The 22371-nt window shown below is 34.9% G+C and overlaps 3 protein-coding genes and 1 long non-coding RNA gene across 6 annotated transcripts in view; 2 read left to right on the forward strand and 2 right to left on the reverse strand.

The window, feature by feature from the left end:
- Nucleotides 1-682: 682 nt before the first annotated feature.
- On the forward strand, nt 683-4922 carry LOC107853333 (F-box protein SKP2A). Its single transcript, XM_016698335.2, has 4 exons — nt 683-1823; nt 2974-3322; nt 3408-3549; nt 4301-4922. Exons 1-4 carry the CDS (start codon nt 1591-1593, stop codon nt 4666-4668), a joined length of 1092 nt encoding a protein of 363 aa, XP_016553821.1. The 5' UTR covers nt 683-1590; the 3' UTR covers nt 4669-4922.
- A 6300-nt stretch (nt 4923-11222) lies between these two features.
- On the reverse strand, nt 11223-19484 carry LOC107853340 (chaperone protein dnaJ 10). Its single transcript, XM_016698348.2, has 10 exons — nt 18963-19484; nt 18260-18319; nt 18072-18154; nt 17395-17548; nt 17096-17225; nt 16670-16828; nt 16407-16585; nt 16127-16207; nt 15871-16005; nt 11223-11360 (listed from the first exon to the last, which is right to left on the reverse strand). The coding sequence occupies exons 1-10, from the start codon at nt 19047-19049 to the stop codon at nt 11280-11282; spliced, it is 1149 nt and encodes a 382-aa protein (XP_016553834.2). The 5' UTR covers nt 19050-19484; the 3' UTR covers nt 11223-11279.
- On the forward strand, nt 11251-17560 carry LOC107853341. Its single transcript, XR_001669734.2, has 3 exons — nt 11251-11388; nt 16520-16659; nt 17421-17560. It is a non-coding gene; the product is annotated as an uncharacterized LOC107853341 (long non-coding RNA).
- A 1095-nt stretch (nt 19485-20579) lies between the features above and the next one.
- The window catches only part of LOC107853334 (F-box/kelch-repeat protein At3g23880), a 6012-nt gene continuing 4220 nt past the window's right edge, over nt 20580-22371 (reverse strand). For all 3 annotated transcript variants that reach the window (XM_047410853.1, XM_016698336.2, XM_047410852.1), the window contains exon 2: nt 20580-21977. In XM_047410853.1, the coding sequence (XP_047266809.1) occupies nt 20714-21946 (1233 nt within the window). In that variant the 5' untranslated portion in view covers nt 21947-21977 and the 3' untranslated portion in view covers nt 20580-20713. The remainder of the gene's footprint in view (nt 21978-22371) is intronic.

Genomic DNA, 22371 nt, shown 5'->3' on the forward strand with positions numbered 1-22371 from the left:
TTCTCTGTATTTTTTATTTGATTGGAATGTGGAGCATATTTGGTGAAAATATTTTGCAATTTCCTGTTCACGAAGGTGTTGTACTTGTATCCCATCTATCTTATGGTGGGATAATGTTTTTGGACTAAAATACGAAACTATTTATTTTATATTTAATTAAATATATTAAGTTTTATTTATCATAAATTCATAATCACGCTTAAAAACATCGGAATGCGAATCTCGAAATACAATATTAAAGTTACATATTTATTTTGTTCCAAAGTTTTTTTATTTTTTTATTCGATGTTCGGTATCCGTATTGGAGTCCTAACTAATTCAGATTGAGTGTTACAGGACCCATTAAGATGACAACGCTCCCAATAGAGTTTTTTCCATATCCAGAATTAAATTCTCGACCTCTGATTAAGAGTGGAGCAGCATCATCCACGTCATCATAGTTAAAAAAAAAAATATTTTAAAAAATTTGAATTTGTTAACAGATATATAAATTTTTTTTAATTAATTATGTCTCTATATCCATTTTGGTTTATTAGTGTCACAAATTTGTCTTGGATATCACCCCTTCATATCTTTGCGACACGTGTGTTGTTGCGCATCTCCAATTCGTGTCCCTTACGGTGTTTCTACTTTTCACAAAAAATGAAAAATCTAGTGTCAGCAACTACATTTTCATTCGACCCCTCAATATCCCCCTTAGAACCTCCCCCTCTATTTTTTTTCTGTATGTATAGAAATTAGCGTATATACCGTCCTTTTAATTCAATTTTAATTTGATATACAAAGTAATATAGATGAGAAAAAAAAAGAAATTTATCGTAAATACATCAAGAACTTATCTTAAGATCTTAAATATCATATATAAAGTTAAAATTAAAAAAAAAAAGAATTATAAAACAAATTAGAAAAAGTACAAGAAAAATTGATACTTCGAGTATTATCTTTTAATGAGAATAAAAATGTTTGTTCTAAATTTTCTATTTCTTCTGTCTCATATTAATTGATTACTTTTATTTTTTATATTTTATGAAATTATAAATATAAAAATAATTTTACTATTCTATATTTAAAATACATTTTGGTTATTTTATAAATATGTTTTTATACATTCAAAATATATTAATCATAGAAGTAAAATAATCTTTTTTTTTTTATAATTTAATAAATGAACAAGTAACTTTGAACATATATTTTTGAGTAGGATTCATCCATTAATATAGAACGAGGGAGCATAGATTATACTTCTTGGAAAAATTTTATAAAAATATTTTCATTTTCTATTTCCATTTCCATTCCAAACCCTTGAGTATTTCTAGAATTTTCTTGGACAGATTTTTACTTGTCTGTACAACTTATGTGATGACACATGTTGTTAACTTGTTTTCCCATGAAACCTCCCCTTTTCCCCTTGAAATACTCGTGATACAGTAGTATAAACCTAAGTCTTATCTCTTCAATTCTTTTTCCTTCTCACCTCTTTGTACTTTTGTTTGAAATAGCAAGAAAAAGGATACCCTTTTCTGGGCTTTTTCTTCTGTGTCTTGTTGTGTATATATATAGAGGTAAAGGCAAGAACTTTGAGTAGCAAGAATGATAGAGGTAGAAGACTTGAGTTTTGAGAAGCTGATGGTGGAAAATAACAGTGGTGGGGTATGTCAAATGGGTGGTGGTGGGGTGATAAGAGAGTGGAAAGATATACCGATGGAGTTGTTGTTGAGGATTGCTTCACTTGTGGATGATCGGACGGTGATTGTTGCTTCTGGTGTCTGTAGTGGCTGGAGAGATGCAATTTCTTGGGGACTCACTCATCTTTCCCTTTCTTGGTATATGAATTTTCTCTTGTTCTTTGTTTTTAATAACAAATTTCAAAGGTTTTATTGGATTTGTTCTTATTTTTATTTTTTTGAAGGGTAATTCTTGTTCTTCATTTATCTGATTGTAAAGTCAGCACAGGCGGAACTTTGTATTCTAGAAGAGTTGAAGGAAATAGGAAAATTCACAAAGTTTTATGATTAAACTATCTTGGTCCTATTTGCTTGATCAATCTATTTGGATATGTATAATTGATCAACTGGAATAACACATGAGATTTTCATTGTTTTTTACATTTTATTTTTGGTCAGGGGTTTGTAGGTGTTGTTGAATAAAGCTTTGAGTTTGGAACTAAGGTTAATTGTTAAAAGGGAAATCTTTAGTAATTCTATTGGTTGGCTAGCTATCTGAGCTTTCACCTTGTCACTGAGGGTTCGATTTCCCACCTTGTGATCCTCTCCCCTTTTCCCCTTTCCCCAACCCCATTTTTTTTTTCTTTTTAAAAGGTTAGATGTTAGAAGGGATTAACTGAAGATTTTCTCAATTTCGATTTGCAAGTGCAAAGACTTGGATGAGCAAGTTCAGTTGAAAATCTAGCCTTATACTGGCATCAAGGGATTTGTGGGAAATGAGGAGATTAGACAATAGGATGGTGATTCAACAGCCCTAACCTCATGGGTGTATGATAATGTGTCAATCACATGTGTTTGTATCTGACATGCCCCAAAAATGAAATTCAGTCATATCATATATGTATTGCTCTGCTCTGGCAAAATTTTACCCTTTTTCCCATGTGTTTCATCCTGGACTTTTGGAAGTTATATCTATATTTTAGCGTTCAGGAGGTTTAGCTTGAGAAGATATACCTTTCATATGATTGTGCTTTTGCCTTTATTTACAGGTCGTTTCTTGCTTGCAAATTGTGGATTTGTTGAGTTGGTTTATTACCCTCCTTTGTTTGTTAGAATTTGGTTTCATTTCCCCATCTTTCTGGTATTAGTATTCTGAGAATTAATATTCTTATGGAATTGGATTACATAGATATCAATTATCAGATAGATGTGGCGTCGCGTGCGACTGTCCATTTAGAACGGCTTATAACAGCTTATATATGTGAGTAATCTTTCATGTTAAATTGGTTTCTAAGTTATTTTCTGTCAGGTGCAAGAGGAATATGAACAATTTAGTGCTGTCACTTGCGCCCAAGTTCATGAAGCTACAGGTTCTAACTCTTAGACAAGATTTACCACAACTCGAGGATAATGGTGTCGAGACAATTGCCAATCACTGTCATGAATTGCAAGACCTTGATCTTAGCAAGAGCTTTAAGCTTACTGATCGTTCCCTTTATGCTTTAGCTCACGGCTGTCCAAACCTCACGAAGCTGAATATCAGTGGGTGCTCTGCTTTCAGTGATGGTGCAGTTGCGAATCTCGCTGAGCGTTGCCGAAACCTGAGAGTCTTAAACCTTTGTGGTTGTGTTAGAGCTGCAACTGATAAGGCATTGAAGGTATATGTCTTGACCTCTCAAATGACCTATAGGAGTCTAAACCGTTGCTTCGTCCGACTAAAATGACTCTTATTACTCCTTCCAGGCTATTGGTTATTACTGTAACCGAATGCAGACTGTAAATCTAGGTTGGTGTGATAAAGTTGGTGATGAAGGTGTAATGAGTTTGGCTTATGGGTGTCCTGATCTCAGAGCCCTTGATCTCTGTGGCTGTGTCCTTATAACAGGTAAAACATGTGTCTTGGTTTATGTATCTAATGTCTTTCCTTAATAGTTTTATACGGTCTAAACTGACTCGGATTTTCCCATGCTTATTACGGCATAAGTTATATTCGAGTGTCCTACAGGATAGGAATCTCATCAAAGAAAAAAAATTTATTCATGTCCTATTAATAACTTACTGGAAGGAGATGTTGATGTAAGATGAGAGATATTGATGCAAGATAGTCTTCGAGTAAATGTTAACAAGAGTCTAAACATAATTTGGATGCATATGAGGACCTTACTTTAGATTTTATATCAACCACAAGTCCTTCCCCTGTAAGTCCCACTGATGAATTCTCCTATTTTTGAACAAGGGGCTCTATGACCTTGGTGTAGATTAAAACCTCTGGTTTACTGATGAGGCAGCCAATAAACTCATGTCTGTTTGTGTCTGATGCTGAACTACACATTAGGCGGTAGAACTTTTGTTTCTCCTATATTTCTTGTGTGACTGTCTTTGTTGTTAAATTTCATGATCATTGAGAATAATGTTTGCAAGATGGCAGTGTTCTCAGCAGTTTAGAGGCCTGTGTTTCCTCTCGTTGGCTTGTCGAGTGTATTCACGGCCTTCCTACTGTCTACTTCCTGAGATTGCTATTAGTATCTGGCATCTGCTTTCTCTACTGATATTTGAGAAATCTGCTGATGTCTTGGATCAATCATTTTTCTTGGTTTAGTCATCCATTTAACATTGCTATTATCTAATGCGTGCAGACGAGAGTGTGATTGCCTTGGCAAACAATTGCCCTCACCTGAGATCCCTCGGTCTATACTTCTGCCAGCACATCACAGACAGGGCAATGTACTCTCTGGCTCAGAGTCGTGTCAAGAACAAGCATGAGATGTGGGCGTCTATGAAGAAGCACAGGTATGAGGACGAAGGGCTTATGAATCTAAATATCAGCCAGTGCACTGCTCTCACACCTCCCGCTGTTCAGGCAGTGTGCGAAGCATTTCCTGCTCTGCACACATGCCCTGAACGACATTCCCTCATCATTAGCGGCTGCTTGAACTTAACATCAGTGCACTGTGCATGCTCTGTCCAAGCACACCGTGCACGCGTTCTCCATCCAGCTCACTGAGTGTTCTATGGAGAACTTTTCCAAGTTTCGAGGCCTTCATTGAGGGAGAGAAGAAAAAGAGGGCGAAAATGTCAAAGACGTCCTTGTGTACGTATTCCTTTGTGTAAAAATTATGCTGGACAATCTTGGCTTGTATAAGCCTGTCAGTTCTGTTTGTTTTAGTCTTATGGACTAACGACTTGTTAGTTTATGCTACTCTTTGACTTCTTTCATGTGTTAAATGTTTTGTTGAAAGTCATTTATTTCCAGTTTCATATTTCTCTCCTAAACGTGGAGAAATAAATTTTAGGGGAGAGATTTGAGTTTTTCTTGCACAACTAAGGGAGCCCAAATATAGAAGAAAAAAGCCTTTCATTGCCTGCATGCCTAGAGGATCCTGTGTCCCTCTGGGCCTGGGTCATTTTTACGCTGGGTGGTGCAAGGTGTGTGCCATCTTAAACAGGTTTATTGTGTCAGGTTTCCAGGATTTTTTTTTTTGAAGTTTTTTTGCCCAATGAATTCAAGCTATATATGTATCAATAGTGGAAGTGTTTTTTTTCCCCCCTCGGATCCGACATTAGGTTGATTTGAAGTTGAGATTTTCTTTGGATAAGCAATTTGAATTTCTCAAATTGATAGTTTTTTCTCGGGAACTTGGAAATCTTACAATTTGTAGAAACAGCCAAAAATAAAAATAAAAATTTGATCTCTTTATGATATTTTATAGTTTATAAACAAATTGGAGTTGGAAGTTTTAGCAGCAATTCATAAACAAATGTGCGACTTCAAATTTAAAACTCAAATCTTAAAGCCAACGCCTACCAAGTACATTTAACTTGTAATTTTAGGTTAATTGTCATTTCAGAGTGAGTGATGGTTGTATAAATATTTTCTATGTTGTTAGTATACATGATTTAAATTCTTTTAAAAGAGGGAGTGAGAACGCTAGTGAGAAAAGGATGTCATTTGTAGAAGTAAGTAATTAGAAAGGTGATGAAACAGATATGTGAACATAAAAGTTATAAAATTTACTACACTTTTCAGCAAATGAAAGTAATCTAGAATTAGTAAAATAGTAGCTATATATTTCGTAATTCAACTTTTTTTTCCCCGTTAGTTAAAGAAAGGCATGAAAATAACCTTGACCAAATCAGGTTCTCCAGAGCTAATAAGTTAATTGTATTTTCCTAATTAGTTCTTAGGATTAAGACTTTCCTTGTTATGTCACTGTTTTACTAAAATTTATGAAATATTGTTTTTGGCGTAATCTAATAAAACATCATTAGAAAGAATATAATTCAACAAACTTGTATAGTTGTAGTGATAGGGATGGCAAAAGGCATCAAATGGTGAATGAAATAATCGACTTGATTGAGAAACAAAGAGCAAAAGAATAAAAGACCAAAGTGATGTAATTGTTTCTTTTGTGGTTCTTTTTTGAAGGAAATCATCTCGAGTATTTATGATTTGACTAAAAGAAAAGAATTATTTTTTGACTTTTTTATGTGTTATTTTTAAATTTATTATGTGTACGACAAAAATTATTTGTATAGATAACATAAAATTAAAACCAAATTTGTGTAAGAGAAAAAACATCATTTTCATTCTAAAATTGCCCGCTCAACTTGCTTTAGCACTTTAACTTAACTTATAATTATTTACTCCCTTTACAACTTTCAAGTGACTTAAAGATATCCTCAAAATCACAATATTAGTCTCACAATTGAGAGTGCACTACACGCGTCATGTTATTGCCAAATCAGCCACGTAAGAAATTATAATTTTTTTTTTAAAAATAACTGAAAATTTTTGTAAGTCTTTTGTTGTTTCTAATTTATCTGGCATTTCTAGTACTTTCTTTGCTATGTGTGGTTGCAGTTTTACTTTGCCATTTCCCAAGGTTATTCCTAGGAAATTAATATAAGTCTTGCATAATTCCATCTTCTTTTTACTTATTATTATGCTATGTTTAACAAATAGTCTAAAAATTATTTGTAAATGTCCTAAATGTTCTTGCATATTTTGACTAAATACCAAAATATCATCTACATATACTAATATAAAATGTTTATATTCTCCAAATATGTTATCCATTTTTCGTTGAAAAATGGGCGGAGCAGTCTTTAATCCAAATGGCATGACTAACCATTCAAAATGTCCGCTTGGACATGTGAATGCTGTCCATTCTATGCTATCTGGATGCATTTTGACTTGCCAGTAGCCTGACTTACAGTCAAATTTACTATAGACCTTTTTATTTTGAATTCTATTAATTAACTCATTTTTATCTGGTAGTTTGTAAGCATCTGTTCTAGTATTATCATTTAATCTTTTATAATTAATTACCATACGAGCTTTACCCCTTACTTGTTCACTATGATTTCTTACCATAAAGGCCGCTGATCTATGTTTAGAGGTTGATCTTCTTATTACTCCTAATTGTAATAGTTCTTTTATCTGTATATCAAATTCTTTAGTATCTTCATTATTTGCTTCTATAGGGGCGGTTTTTATCGTATATTCTAAGTTAATTATATCTAATTTACACATTATTTCGTTGGCTTCCCAATGGGCTAATGGCCTTTCTCCTATTATCTCCATTTCGTCTAATATAGATATTATATTTTCCAAATCTTTTGGACTATTTATTATTCCTATTTTATCTATTCCTTTTCTAAAATTATAAAACTGAGTTTCTATACTTATTAGGGTATATTCTTTTTCTATACTAGTTAAGCATTCTTGTCCCTCTGCATTAATTAGAGTATAGTTTCTAACTTCTTCCAGATTTTCTTTTAGCAGGTTGCTGCATTGATTATTTTGGCAATCGTCGCAACATGGTTCTGGAAGTGATTTCTTTTTATTTGTATTTAGTTTTCTAAATACTGTAGGCAGTGTTACTGTTTGTACTGGTGTATAAGTTAAATTTTTAAAGAGCATTATTCCATCTCTTGTCAAGAGACATCCTCCTTGATTCTGTATACAAAATCTTAATCCTATAACAAAGTCTGATCCTATATTTAAATCTCGTGCTAGTATTTTATTAACATTGTAAACTGAGTTATAGAATTGATTGCATGTATTTAAAAAACTTATTTGTGCTTTGTCTATGTAATAATTATAAATATTGTGCGACCCATCCATTTGAGTGGCCATTATAGGTTTATCAAATATTTTTAATAAGTGTTCTGGTACTATTTCTTTATTGATTAAACAGCTAGTACATCCGGGATCTATTAATGCTAGAGTTTCTATTTCTACGTCTTTTATTTTAATTTTTACTAATACTTTTATGGTAGAGAATTCTTTATCTTCATTGCATATTAGACCAGTGCTATTATCTTCTAAATTCATAAGTTCTGCTTCTAACTTTTCTAAATGTACCGCTTCTTGTGTATCCGTTTCTTCTATGGTGATTTTTGTCTTTCCCTTTTCTAGAATGGTTAATCTTTGTTCTAGATCATTTACTCGGGTCTCTAGTGTAGATACCCTTAGGTTTAAAATTTGATTGCTCGTATATTTTTGTCCATTATTTATTTCTGATTCTACTTTTATTTTTAAAGTGTTTTCTATACAATTTATACATGCCTCTAGGTAACATTTTTTACATTTAGCTCTGTTGTCTTTACTTGGGTACCAATTACATATACGACATCGATTACTATCTAAACCCTTATTTCTTTGAAATTCATGTATACATTCTTGATTAACATTCATTAAATTATTAATCATTAGGTTGCTTAAGTCTAAATCTTCCATTTCTTGACCTAGCTCGTTAACTAGGTTATCCTCGTCTGATTCAGAAGAGTCGGATTTTTGATTATCTTTATCATTTATGTCAATACTTATTATTGAGTATATACTTTCTGTATCGGACATATATTCATCTACGTTTAATAAAGTTTCTTGGAAATCTTCTATTAATTGAAAATTTCTAGTTCTATTATTATTTCTCTTAGGACATACGTTGGCTAGATGGTCTATACTGCCACACGTATAACATTCTAGTTTATTTTTATAATTTCTGTCGTTTCTATATTTTCTAACATGTCGATCTCTATTTAACCAAGGTTTTTTAGCCTTTGACTTTCTTAAGAAGTATTGTTTTCTATTATATGGTTTCTGATTATTTCTTTTCTTATACTTTTTATGTTGTTTCTGATCATAATTTTGATATATATATATAAATAAATAAATAAAAGATGATTAAATGAAGAAAAAATGAACTCATATTAGATGATTAAATGAAGGATACCTTGCTCCGCACACACACATATATATATTCAACAAAGAGAGTATCACACACGTTTTTGGGCGCGTTTCAGGTAGATGACATGTAAATGAATCAACTATAAAAGAACATTTATTATTTTTATAAAAATAATTTTAATATAATTAATTTAAATAAAAAAAAATTCATAACTCCACCCCACCTTATATCTTCCTAACCACCCCACCACACCCCACCTCCACCCCAACTCCCACCCCATATCGTCTTCCTCAACCCACCCCACCCCCAAATCGGCTGCCACCCCATTCCAAAGTCGTCTTCTCCCACCCTCCCCCACCCCGTATCACCAGTAATTTTTGAATTAATAAAACATAAAAAATTACATACTAATTTGGGAGATATACTGTAATAATGAAAATAAGTATAAACAACTCATCTCTTCTTCTGAATGATACAAGTAGAAAAATAATAATAATGGAAACATGGTTTATCATTGTAGTCACTCTGTGCATTTCTTTCTTACTCAAATCCTTTTCTGATATTATCATCTCTTCCAAATCTAAGAAGAACCTCCCACCTGGACCCTACCTTTGCCGTTCATCGGCTGTATATTATGGGCCAGAAAAAACTCCATCGACTTAGAACGCGTACTTGTTTTTTAAGATAGGTTCCTTCTTAAAATGATTTTTTTGACCAATTTATTTTTATTGAGATCAAATTATTGCCAATTTGAATGGAGGGTGAAAAATTATTGTCAAATTATTGTGAATTTGATCAGATTATTGCAGCGGTTGGAGGCGGAGGCGTATGGATTGGAGAAGACAATATGGAGGAAGTGGGTGGGTTGGGATATGGAAGGGTGGGGTGGCGGCAAATAATTTAGGGGTTGGGTAGGGGAGGGTGGTAGCAGACAATTTAGGGGTGGGGGTGGGCTGGGTTGAGGAAGATGATATGGGGTGCGGTGGGATGGTTAGGAAGATGATATAAGGTCTGGGTGGGATTATTAATATTTTTTATTTAAATTAATTATATAAAAATTATTTTTATAAATATGACAAATATTTTTTTATAATTGATCCCTTTCTATGTCTTTGTCTTTTTTTCAAAAAATAAAATAAAATAATTGTAGGTGGATATAGTGATGTGACAATTTAAATGAGTTGACATAAATCAATTGATTATTTTATTTATGTTGGCAGTGAGTGAGACACACGCATCAGTGCTGGTGTCGAAAGGTGTCAAAGTGACACATTTTATGACTATTTGAGGTGCCAAAAGTAAATAACGTTCACTTGAAGTGTTAAAGTGAAAGACCGTGCCAAGTTTTCGGGGACGTCAATGAGTTTGACCATGATTAAATGAAGAATACCTAGCTCCATTGAAAGATTTCTCCATCATCAAATTCAAGAGTTAATACAAACCCCTCCACCCCCCACCTCCGCTCTTTAAACCCCTCCATCCCCCATCTCCGCTCTTTCTTTCCTTCCGGTTCATGAAAAATGTCTCCCTAACCCAATTTTTTTTTTCTTCAAACACGAAAATACCCCCACCAAGTCAAAAATAATTTTTTTCATTTATTTTACCACATAAAATTTGTCTTATTAACAAAAAATTTCAAAAGTAAAAATCATAAGAAATCTCATTGATGATAAGTGGTATAAAGATAGAGTCATCAATTTAATTCAATTTTTGTTCAAATTTTAAGGGAGTTGGATTGAAAGTTGAGATGGTGTTTAATGGAGGAAAAATTTTAATTTAGTGTCTTCGTGGTTGTTCTTTGGTGGTGTTAATGGAGGAAAATGAAAAAAAAATTGAAGGAGAGTGTTGGTGAAAAATGTATTTGAGGTTGTTAATGAAGGAATTTAAGTGTTGTTGTTGTTGATGTTTTGGAAAAAAAATAAGAAAAAAGTATCCATTTTTTTAAATTTTCTATTATATTTTAAATATAATATTAGTGAAATTAATTTTTTTTACAAATATATGCGTCCTTTTTTTCTTGAAAATACCACGCCAGCATTAGAGGTGAAACTAATACACTTTAAAGATGTTAAGAGGGTAAATAAATAAAAATTTAATTTATGTTAAGAGGGTAAATAAATAAAAATTTAATTTAAGTGCTAAAGTAAGTTGAACGGATAATTTCACAACAAATCATGTCTTTTCTCTTTGTATAACAATTTAAAATAAACACATCACATAATAGGTCACGAAACGACAAGGTGTTTCTTCCCAATTACAAAACAAGCTGCACAAATAATATTGGCTTACGCCTTTTTGAGTTTTTTAATTCACCGTACTGCAATAACATACATATGTGTGATTTAATTTAATTTCATAAAAAGCTAATCGGAACGAAGAAATTAATTCATGTCATGACGATAGATATGGAAGGGGCTGAATATCATTTGCCCTTGTATACAATCTCTTCATCATCCACGTCGAATGCTGGATTACAGAGACATCTAAAGAGTCTACCGATTCCCTACAATATCATAGACCAAAAAAGCAAGGTTAGAATTTGTGTATTAAAATATCATCATCAATTTTCGATAATTAATTAAATCGTTATAATGTGAGACTCGATTTGAACTTATTTAAATATTTTTTTAAAAAAACTTTATTACTAGAATTGCCCTCAATAACTTTTAATTATGTATCAAAAGACTAGTCTAATAGACCGGGAACTAATTAACATTTCTATGTATTCGATAAGGGACAATTAACAAATAGCAGTAGCCTCCGCTTGAGAACAACAATCTTGTTGATCAAGATTGGCACCCCTCTTGGGTCTAGGCCATCACTCCGGACATACATGCCACCGCTCCAAGTCGCAATCCGAGCGTGGATCGACCGACTTTAACACTAATATTATAGAACAAACAGGAGAGCTTAACTCAAAAAACTAATTTAATAAAAAGGTGAACTCATTTAGAATATAAATCCATTAGTAGACTCTATTTATCCGATGAGGGACAAGTTGTACATAACAGATGGCGTTAAGACTAATGTTTTAACCTCCTTCCTTAACTTTTAGTAGCCTTAGGGCTTGTTTTTCTTTCATAACCTTGTTATTTTTAAGCTATCTTTTCATCGAAGGCTCTCAAACAAGACTATGTTTACTAAAAAAATTGTTATTTTGATTAACAATAAAATGCAAAAAAAGGGTTAAAGGTAAGTGAACTAGGTTCGATCAAGCTCCTTTTCTTTTGGGCTGAACCAATAGAGTATGAAAGAAAGCAACAATGTAAATTGCACAAAGTGAAGAGAAAGATAAGAAGAAGAAACAGATACGGGTCCTATTCTTATAAGAACTCAATAATGGTGTTTGTTGGTTACCAAAGACAGAATTCAATGCCTCTCATTTATGAGAGGGCTTACTTATAGGGCAAAAGAGCCAAGTCTATGCTATAGTATAAAAACACTAGTTTGAAAAGGCTATTAGTATAGTATTTGAGTACCATCACGTGGCTAAGTAGGCTCGAGGCTGATTGATGTCTGGGAGCCATTGTCAGTGCACTTTAGTTGGAAAGTTAACTATTATACGAGGAGAGATTTTCTTTTTTGGGTGGGGGTGGGGGTAGGGTTGTGTTGGGGGGTTGCCATTGGCCTACGCTTAGCCTGAGTTGGCCAACATCAGGTCCTTTCTCGTGGTGTCTTCCATACTATGCCTTTATTTGCCTTATGTCATTGCTAAACATAGCTCATGCACTATACATTCATCTCACATAGAGCAACGTCACCCCACGATTTTATGTTCAGACCAACAGACCCTTGTTCGCATATCCAAACTAAGCCAAGTTCACAAGTCAGCTCACGAGACTCTGCAGAGAGTCCCTCGATCGCTTAATCAACGTGAATGTCTTATTTCTTCACAAGGGTGGCCTACAGGACCTAATCGTTCTAAATATCAAGCCTTCGACACTTGTTGGGTTCCCAACACTGGACCTAGGCCACACATCGTTATTGAGTTCCCAAGCTCGTATATATGGATACCTTAAATACTCCTTAGAGGTGCCAAGACAAGCCTATGAGATTCCCCCTCAAAGCAACAAAGTTAGGGTGGTCCACTACCAATATGCCTGGGGAGGAGTTGTAGGCTGTAACCATGTATAAGCCTCCCTCTCTTAATATATGCTTCAAAGAAACAAACCTAAATATCTGAAAATCATAATAGTTGTTTTCGATCTCAATCAAATTCCAAATCAGGTGCTGCTTGTTCCTAACAACTAATCTTAACTTCCTTCACTCATGAAGTTTTATCCCATTCCCATACTCATGGAATGAGTTATAACTTTCAGTTGCTTCATCTAATTATGATAATGTCGTTGCTTCTTGGCTAAGTCAGACCATAGGTAAAAGATCTCAAATGACACAAAAATGATAAGCATATAAAAGAGCATCCTGGGAGGAGTTGTAGGCTATCACGATGTATAAGCCTTCCCCCCGCTTAATATATGCTTCAAAGAAATAAACCTAAATGTCAGGAGTAGATATGTTTCTGTCAGAAAATCATAACAGGTATTTTCGATCTCATTCAAACTCCAAATCAGGTGCTGTTTGTTCCTAACAACTCATCTTTAACTTCCTTCACTCATGAAGTTTTATCTCATTCACATACTCACGGAATGAGTTATAACTTTCAGTAGCTTGGTCAAATTACGATAACGTCATTGCTCCTTGTCTAAGTCAGATCCATAGGCAAACAATCTCCAAATGACACCAAACATGATGAACATATATAAGAGCATCCTAGGATTGTGCCTTTCACTGGATATCCCGGTACTCTAACTATTGCTCGAAATTGTGTGGTATACACATGGACATTGCTAGGCTAGACTTTAGGCTCACACTGTTAAGTCCTTAGTTTTGATGATTGACAAACTATCCTTGGGATCTGATCCCCACAGATCCATGGCACAACACTCTTGACGATGAAGTTGAATCTACTTAGGGATGAAGTTCATCGGGTCCAAGTCTTTTGTATGAAGTCAGCATTACTGTTGGAAATAGTATCGGGTGGTAGAAAGTTGGTGAAAAAGGTGGCAAAGTTGCAACAACTTTTTGGTCCAACCAGTAAAAAGAGTCCTAGGTTTTCTTGTCCCATATATATTCAACAAGTAACAAAAAGAAAACCTAAGCTCTTGTATGCATAGAACACTCAATAACTTTTGAAGAAAATCTCTCCAATGAAGCCTCATTTACAATAGGGACCTGCTCAGTCGTTACTATTGTCTTATGCTCTTGTTGTATTTGATGTGTTAGTTTTTTTTTACATAATGTCAGTTTTTACTGTTTCAGGTAAGGTCAGTTCATGGATAATTTAAAGCATAATAGGGACCAGGTTCATATAAGCAAGGGGAATATGAGGACATGATTGTTCAGAAGGTATGCGTCGGGGAGGGGGGAACTTTCATAGGTATCGGTGACAGGGGGATGAAACTTGTAGAGGATCCTGTGATCAGTTGAGTACGTGCTTATCATCATCAAAAAGGGAAAAATTGTTAAGCCTTAAATTTGATGATTTGCAAACCATCCTTGGGACCTGGTCCCTACGGAGCCATGGAACAACACTCTTGACGATGAAATTGAAGCTACTCAGGAACCAGGTTCATCCAGTCTAAGTCTTTTGTATCAAGTCAGCATTAGAGCTGTAAATAGTACTTGGTGACAGAAAGTTGGTGAAAAAGGTAGCAAAGCTACAACACTTTTTTGCACCAACCAATAAAAAAAGTCTTAGGTTTTCTTGTCCCATATATATTCAACAAGAAAACCTAAGCTCTTATATGCATAGAACACTCGATCACTCTTGAAGCAAATCTCTCAAACGAAGCCTCATTTGCAACAAGGACCTGCTCAGTCGATACCATTGTCTCACGCTCTTGTTGTATTTGAGTTTTTATTTAGTGATTTGTAAACGCTCAACCTAGTGCTCTAGTCAATAGATTATAGGTTTCTCATTGTTTGTTCTTAATCTCTCGTGTTGAGTCATCTAGAATTAGTTGACTGTTGAGGCTAGATTTAGCCAGTGATTGATTCATCTAGATTTAATTGTTTTAGTAGTTAGCAATAGAGTTGTTGCTGTGGAGTCTTGTAATGGAGTTATTGCAAGTTGTAGAGGATTAATAGGTTAATCCTTTGAACTATAGAGTCTGTATTCAAGTTGCTTGGAGATAGTGAAGTGGTTGAAAATCCTACAAGGTAGGTCGTGGTTTTACTCCCTTGAGCAAGAAGATTTCCACATAAATATTGTGTGTGCATTATCTCCTCACGTTGTACTTTCAGTTTACTCTTATTTATTACTGCATACGCTGGGTAGGAACCACATCCCTAAGTTGGTGGGCAACTCGTATACTCTTTCACACCCCAGTCCTTGATAAACATAAACTCCTTGGGAATTCTTAGGACATGCAATACAACATTTTTAGATGGTCGTCACCTCCCACATTGCCCTTCTACCGGATGCTCCTTATGACGACCAATGTCTACGCACGACGCCTGTATGGCTAACACTTGTGTGATCTGCTTGAGGCTCATAACATTATGGGCGTTATGGAACAATGAAAGTAGCTCATAACTTTCCACGTGACGGATTCCGATTTTCCCACTTGATAGGCCCGAATTTTACCCCATACCACTACCTACTCCAATAGTTAAGTAAACTACTCCCTCATTCATGAAAAGGGTAGGATAGATTTTAAATTGGAGATGAATTTCGATCAACAGAAATTTCCTCTTTGCATGATCTGATCTGAAACTCTCTTTTTTGGCCCTAGTATCACTCTAAGCCCTATGAACTTTCCCCCAAAAAGAAGGATGTCATATTAATGTACATATTCACCAAAGGACGTACAGGTTCTGAAATCAGTTGTTAGCTAAAACATTAAGGGACCAATTGCTCAACATTTCAACATCAACCTAGTGTCTCTAATAATCATTGGTTTCAATAGATATATACTAGTAAGTGAAAGAGTAAATGGAAGCAAAAAGTGAACCTGTGTGAGTAGAGGAGTTCTATAATTTAGTGTTCTTGGCGAGTCTTCCTCATCATCACTGCTATCTGAACTGGTGTCCTCAGCATTTATATCACCTATTGTCTTCTTTTTTGATGTTCCAATACATTTCTCCCTCTATATAGTAAATAGAAAAAAATGCAAGCATCATCATATACATAACAGTCTTACACATGAAACCAACAAAACGTGTTTAGAAGATAAATGACAATACTTCACAAGTCATGCTTAATCTTACCTCAAATACTTTTCCCAAGAGCTTTAAAGCTGTGGCACGTTTCTTGAGTTCTTCCTTCTTCACATTGCCTTCTTGTAGCACCTGAAAGATTACTCACAAGTAACTCAAGTGACACAAAGGTCCCTTTCAAGAATAAGTCCATCAAACGTAGAAACATTAGCAAAGGTATACATAGGTGAGAAGAGCTAGTAGGTTTGAATGAAATTTGAAGATAAATAATAGCTTGGGTAAACATATATAGAACTGATATGAGAAAGGGATAATTTGATCCAAGGCTTACCAATTGGCAAACATGTAAAAGAGTTACTTCAATATCTACAACATTTAGTTTCCACAACGAATTCATTAATGTTTCTCTGTTTAATCTTAGATGTGATTCAACGTCGTTTTCAGGGCCACTACCATCCATTTTAAACTGGCGACGAACATCTTCTTGAAGTTGCAGCAGTTGAAAAGCACCTATAAAACATTGTAGTCCACCACATCAAAGATACAAATATGACAAGCAGGGGGTGGATCTTGAATTAAATAATGTAAGTGCACCTTTTGCTGCTGTAAGCTGAGACTTCCAAAAATGACCTTTGTTACGAACCCACTCGGCCACAAATGGAACTCCCAAGTAAATTGCTTTCTTCCCAAGCTCTTGCGCTGCCTGTCTTGTGTATATATATCCAATAGTTTGAAGAATCTCAGCTCCAAATACTGTTAAACAGAAAAGAAAAACACATTTATGTTTGATGGAAGGCTCTAATTAAGAATTTTCATGATTTAGCTATCTTCTAAGTTCAGACAATTCAAATTGATTTCACTGCATTTTCCTGTTGTCCTTGTTTCATCTGATCCTCTTTAACATTTTTCATGCTAAACTCTATAACTCAGTGTATTCGAGCAATGCATATTGCAGATTGCATTGACATAATGTAAAACTAAGAGCAATCAGTAGAAGAAACACAAGAGTAGTGAGCTGACCTGCTTGTGAAAGTCGTTCAGCTTCAGATTCTACACGACGTATGAATCCCACTCTGTCGCCATGAACATACTGTTGAAGAAAATCTTTGAGTATTCTAGCAAGCTTTTCTTCCCTTTCCTTTTGAACACCCTTCATAACATAGTTCTATTATAGTGAATCAACTGTAAAACGGTAATATAAGAACTAAAGAAAAACACATTGCATATCTTAATTTTCTTGGCAGAATTTTTTCAAACAAACTGCCAAAAAGTGGAGACAAATATAATTTGGATTTTATTGAACTTTCAGACATACTTGCCTTGAGTCTATCATGGACCTTTTCAGGGTTGTCATTTTCGCCGACTAATTCAGAGGAAGCCATTGATGCAACTGCTAGATGTCCGATGTAGTCTTCAAAGAGTTCGCTCCCAAAGAGGAGTGCAAATACAGCAGTTGGATCAAGCATAGTTTCTCTACAAAGAGGGCATCAAAATCAGTATTGATGGTAATAAAATAAACACCTTTTTAATAGAAATTTGTGAATGAGTAAGCTACTTTAATTTTGTTCTAAGAAAGCTGATGCCTTTCTATAACTTAAAAATGCCTAGAGGCATTCAATAGACGCTTGAGATGTACAAAATGGAAGAATCAATAGGCCATATAAAGTCTTTTCATCGATGAATGGCCAAATCTTTACATAAAAACTCTTAGGGATCGTTTGGCTTCTGGATAGGAAGAGAGTTATACATGTTTTAACTCGGTACAATGTTTGGTTATTATTTTACATTCCCACATAAATAAAATATGTATTCGTTATGAGTCAAAATATGTTCTAATGCAGAGTAGAAGACGGAATAGCTAAACTTTGCATACCTAACCCCTGTATACTATACCTGCATAACCCTAACCAATAACCAAACCACCCCTTAAACTTCAGAAATCTGTATCTAAAACAGGCCTTTTTCTAGACTAGAAGCAATTAGTTAGAAAGATTACCTGGAGACACAGGACTTTCCATTTTGATCATATATGTTTCTCTGCACTGGATCACTCAAAACCTGATATGCCTCCCCTAGTTCCTGTTTGTTACAATTTAAAACATCAAAAAGAATAATAATCGATACCTTTTTCCTAGATTTTCCACCAAAGTAAACATAGAATAAGCAACAAAACAATGTGCTTGCCTGAAATCTTTGTGCAGCAAGGGGATCATCTGGATTTTTATCAGGGTGAACTTGCCTGGCCTACACCACGAGATCAGAAATAGATTTCCAATATCATTTAATTTCTTTGGTTGAAAAGACTGAATCTTTTTCAGAACAACGGAGACCAGATCTCCACATTACCAAATCCGGAAGCTACATTCTGCTCTTGTTCACTGCAGTCTAGATTCAGCTAATACTTAAAACTGTCACATATCCTATTCGAAGACATCCAATACTTACTTGGAACTACTTAAATACTTTAGAGGTGATTTCTCAGATGGTAACTCAACTAACAATTATTATCTCAGGAAGTCACTTTCTTTGTTGAAGAAAGTAGGAATCAAGAAGAAAGGAGACTTTATGAGATAATAACTATTAATTGAGTGACCATCTGAGAAATCAACTCAATCCTTTATCTAAAATGCATTAAATAAAAAAAGGGTGAGATATTTTCCACTACCATTTGTATTCCAAATCAAAATGAAAGTTGATGAAGCAAACCTTCATTTCCAACACAAATATCCCAAGAATTATACTACTTGGATCCACTTATCAGATTCTTAAAGTATAAACAGATGAAACTTAACCAATAACATAACTAAATAAACCAACACCATCACTTAGCAAAGCTGCACAAAAATTCCAACATGAAAAGTGAGAAAAAAAGAAGAAGTTCAAATACCTTAAGATAATAGGCCTTGCGGATTTCCTCTTCAGATGCTAAAGGACTAACACCAAGAACATCATAATACTCAGTTTCTTTCACCATTTTTCGTTTGATCTTTTCCGAAATCCCAAGTAACAAAAACTACTCGTTTTACCTTTTCCAATATACTCAAACATAGAAAAAAACACACTCAAAATTCTTTGATCAAGAAAACTTGTAAGAAGAATGAATGAAGAAAAGAAAAGGGTGGGGTGTTTTTGGGGGGTAGGGGGTGGGGTCTGATGAAAAGAATGTCACAGAAAATGGTGCCTTTCCAGTACTGATGAAGGAATTAAGTAATAGGTTTGTGTAAGCTTTTAGCGGGAGGAAAACAGTATTTTAACTGTCACTTTGTGGCTTTGATCATTTTATCAACTATCTTTTGAAACTTCACTTTTTGGTTGATGGGCTCTGGGCCTTTTTTTTTTTACTCTTCTTTAATGGGCTTTATTTTTTGGGGGCCCATTTCTTGGTGGAGTCCTGGACCTACCTTATCCAATTGCCTAGTCACTAATTTGGGTTGTCCCATTTTGTGCTTGTCTACAATTTGTCCCTCGCAACAAACAGCTTTTCCGCGGGTGTAAGTTTATATTTTAGTATCATAATATGATGATATTCCACAAATTATACGCGCCCTGACATGACTTCAGTTTTTAAAAAGCTTATGTCCACTAAGCATAAGTTCGGCTTTTCAAGGACAAAACATGCAATTTTATGGATGCAACTGCAGAATGCTTTATGCCAAATTCACTAGTTGGTAGGGGTCGTTTGGTTTTGAAACAAGTTAGGCCTGCAATGCAACAAAAGAAATTCATAGTGCACGATTAGTGATTCAAAGATTATTTTTTTTAATTTGGGGTTTGGTTTTTTATACTCAAAATAAGATATATATACGGTAACAAGATGTATTATTGCTAAACTTAATAATTTGAAAGAGGATGATGAGTTTGAGGAAAAATACAATGCTTAAGTTTATTTTTTAGTATTTAATCCATGCATTGTTATCCCTTGCTATATTAGATTAAAATGCTACATCAATTGATGTACAAAATTATACCGTGATTAGCTATTGAAGATTCAAAATACAAACTAAACAATGAATTAAACAATAGCAAAACTTTATATTATGATTATTTCATCTTATACCTCAGTAAACCAAACGAGTCCTAAAATTAACTTTATGTGATGATTATTTCATCTTATAACTCAGTCCTCAAATCAAACGAGTCCTAAAAGTTAAGGAGCGAGATGTAAAAGCATTGCAAGAACATGTCGGTAGAACACATCATATCTCCTTAGTTGACTTATTCCACACAAATTTGGATGGATCAAACTAATGAACTCCGAATATCAAATGATTTAAGTAGGAAAAAAATTAGTAGTGTCACATTAACAAATTAAAGTAATGGGACTTTTGGGATTTCCTTTACAGATTTCTTTCTTTTTCGGTGTACGGCATGCTTCTATCGTGAAGTTTCTCAAGTGGACCAAAATATAGATACAGATGCAAAGCACTTAAAAAGTCTCTGTTCAAAAGTAATGCCCCTTGACACCATAAGCAATTAGAGGCTACAGAAGATATTAATCACATGATGGGAGAAAACCATGTGCTTTTTATTCAATATAATACACAGATGACTGATCCAAGCAATATTAAGTTCAAACACAATGATACAAGGAAGTAAGATAAGAGCAAATGTATTTAAGTTCAGCATCCGAAACCAGGCTTAATCCGAATAGTCTGCATCATCAACAGTCAACAGAGGCTCGCCATCTATTGGTACGGTATTGAAGAATTGTTCAATTTGCTCGACTGCATTATCCTGGTGCTGAGTCTCATTTCCTCTCTTTATTGGAGCTAGACTCTCCTTGTAATTGAAAGCCCAACAGCCAGCAATGCTAAGGTCCAGTTCAAATCCAAGATCTGTTACTTGACTTGTTGTAGGGTCATACAGCACCAGCTGTGAAGTTCCATTGATTTCGAAAAGCATCTTATCATTCTCCCAGATGTTGCGAGGCCAATGAGCATCTATACTAGGTTGAACTGTAAGAACTTTGGACCAACTTCCCTCTTGTTCCATTATCCACAAATCATATATGGATACCATTGGTTTGCCAGGGTCACCGGTTAACATAGCAAGCGAGTCACCACGTAATGTAAGCGCTCCCCAGTCTTCACTTGGAATATCTGGGCCTTGCATCTCCCCAAAGCATTCGCTGCCCATGTCAAATGAGCGTATCCTGTAGATTTCATCTAGCCCTCTAGAAAGCCAATAATAAACCCCGTTGAGATAAGTGGCGTCAAGGGGGGCATTTAAGGTACAATTGGAAGGGAATGCAGGTGATAGGTTTTTCCATGAGTTGTTGCATGAGGAATAGACACATGCATAGACATGAGGGTAAAGGCCCTGTCCTGGTTCATCCCAGAATACTCGAATCCATACAACCTTATAATCTTGAGTCAACAGGTCAAACCCCAATCCGAATTGATGATCATGATCCGACAAGTAGTCCTCAATCTCAAAAGGCGCAGGAGGCAGAGACCGGAACTCTCTGGTGGCAGGATTCCACATGCCAAAGCGGGCATCATCTCCATAAAACTTCTTTTGCACTACGAATAAGCCATCAACTGGTCCAGCAACACATTGGAAATCAGAGACCCTCGGAAGCTGAAGTAGAATTTTCTGTTCAGGGGTCACACCTGGAACAATTTTTTCAGGGAGCAAGGAGAAAACAACAGACCTTACGATGGTGAGTCCTTCACGTGACACTTTCATGTTACCAACGAGGAGACGGGAACGATTGTTCTTGTGATGAAAATGTTTTTCTATGAAACTTGGACTTTTGATGAGAGCATACCAGTGCTTGCACACACATTTGAAACGCGAGAGTGATTCCACTGGCAACCTCAATAGAATATCAAGTACTATATCTTCTGGTAAAGGACGACAACCATCCATAACGGTGGTTGTTTGCTCCCTAATCTTTTACCTGGAAATATAAGCAGAATGACACAAGTTACAAACCTATCGAAAGAGAACAGATCTCTAGAAAACAGGCAATAATAGAACACAAAGTGCTACAAAAAAAGTCAAGCAGCAGCGTTACCATGTGATAGAACTTGGCAAAAAAGTGGAAGCTACACATTTGACTACTCGCTGAAAAATATTTATATCCACTAGCCAATATGCATACACTGTGTATACATTTTTTTTGTGGAAAAGGGATAAATGATACGTATACTGTTAATAAAATGGTACATATATGCCCCTCATACTAACGGTAGGGGCACATGTGTACCCAAAGTATGAAGAAGGGTATATACGTTCCATTTATCATAGTTTGGGATATATTTGTCCCTTTTTCATTTTAATTTTTTTATCCC

This window comes from Capsicum annuum, chromosome 4 (genome assembly GCF_002878395.1).
Source record: "Capsicum annuum cultivar UCD-10X-F1 chromosome 4, UCD10Xv1.1, whole genome shotgun sequence".
Classification (NCBI taxonomy): domain Eukaryota; kingdom Viridiplantae; phylum Streptophyta; class Magnoliopsida; order Solanales; family Solanaceae; genus Capsicum; species Capsicum annuum.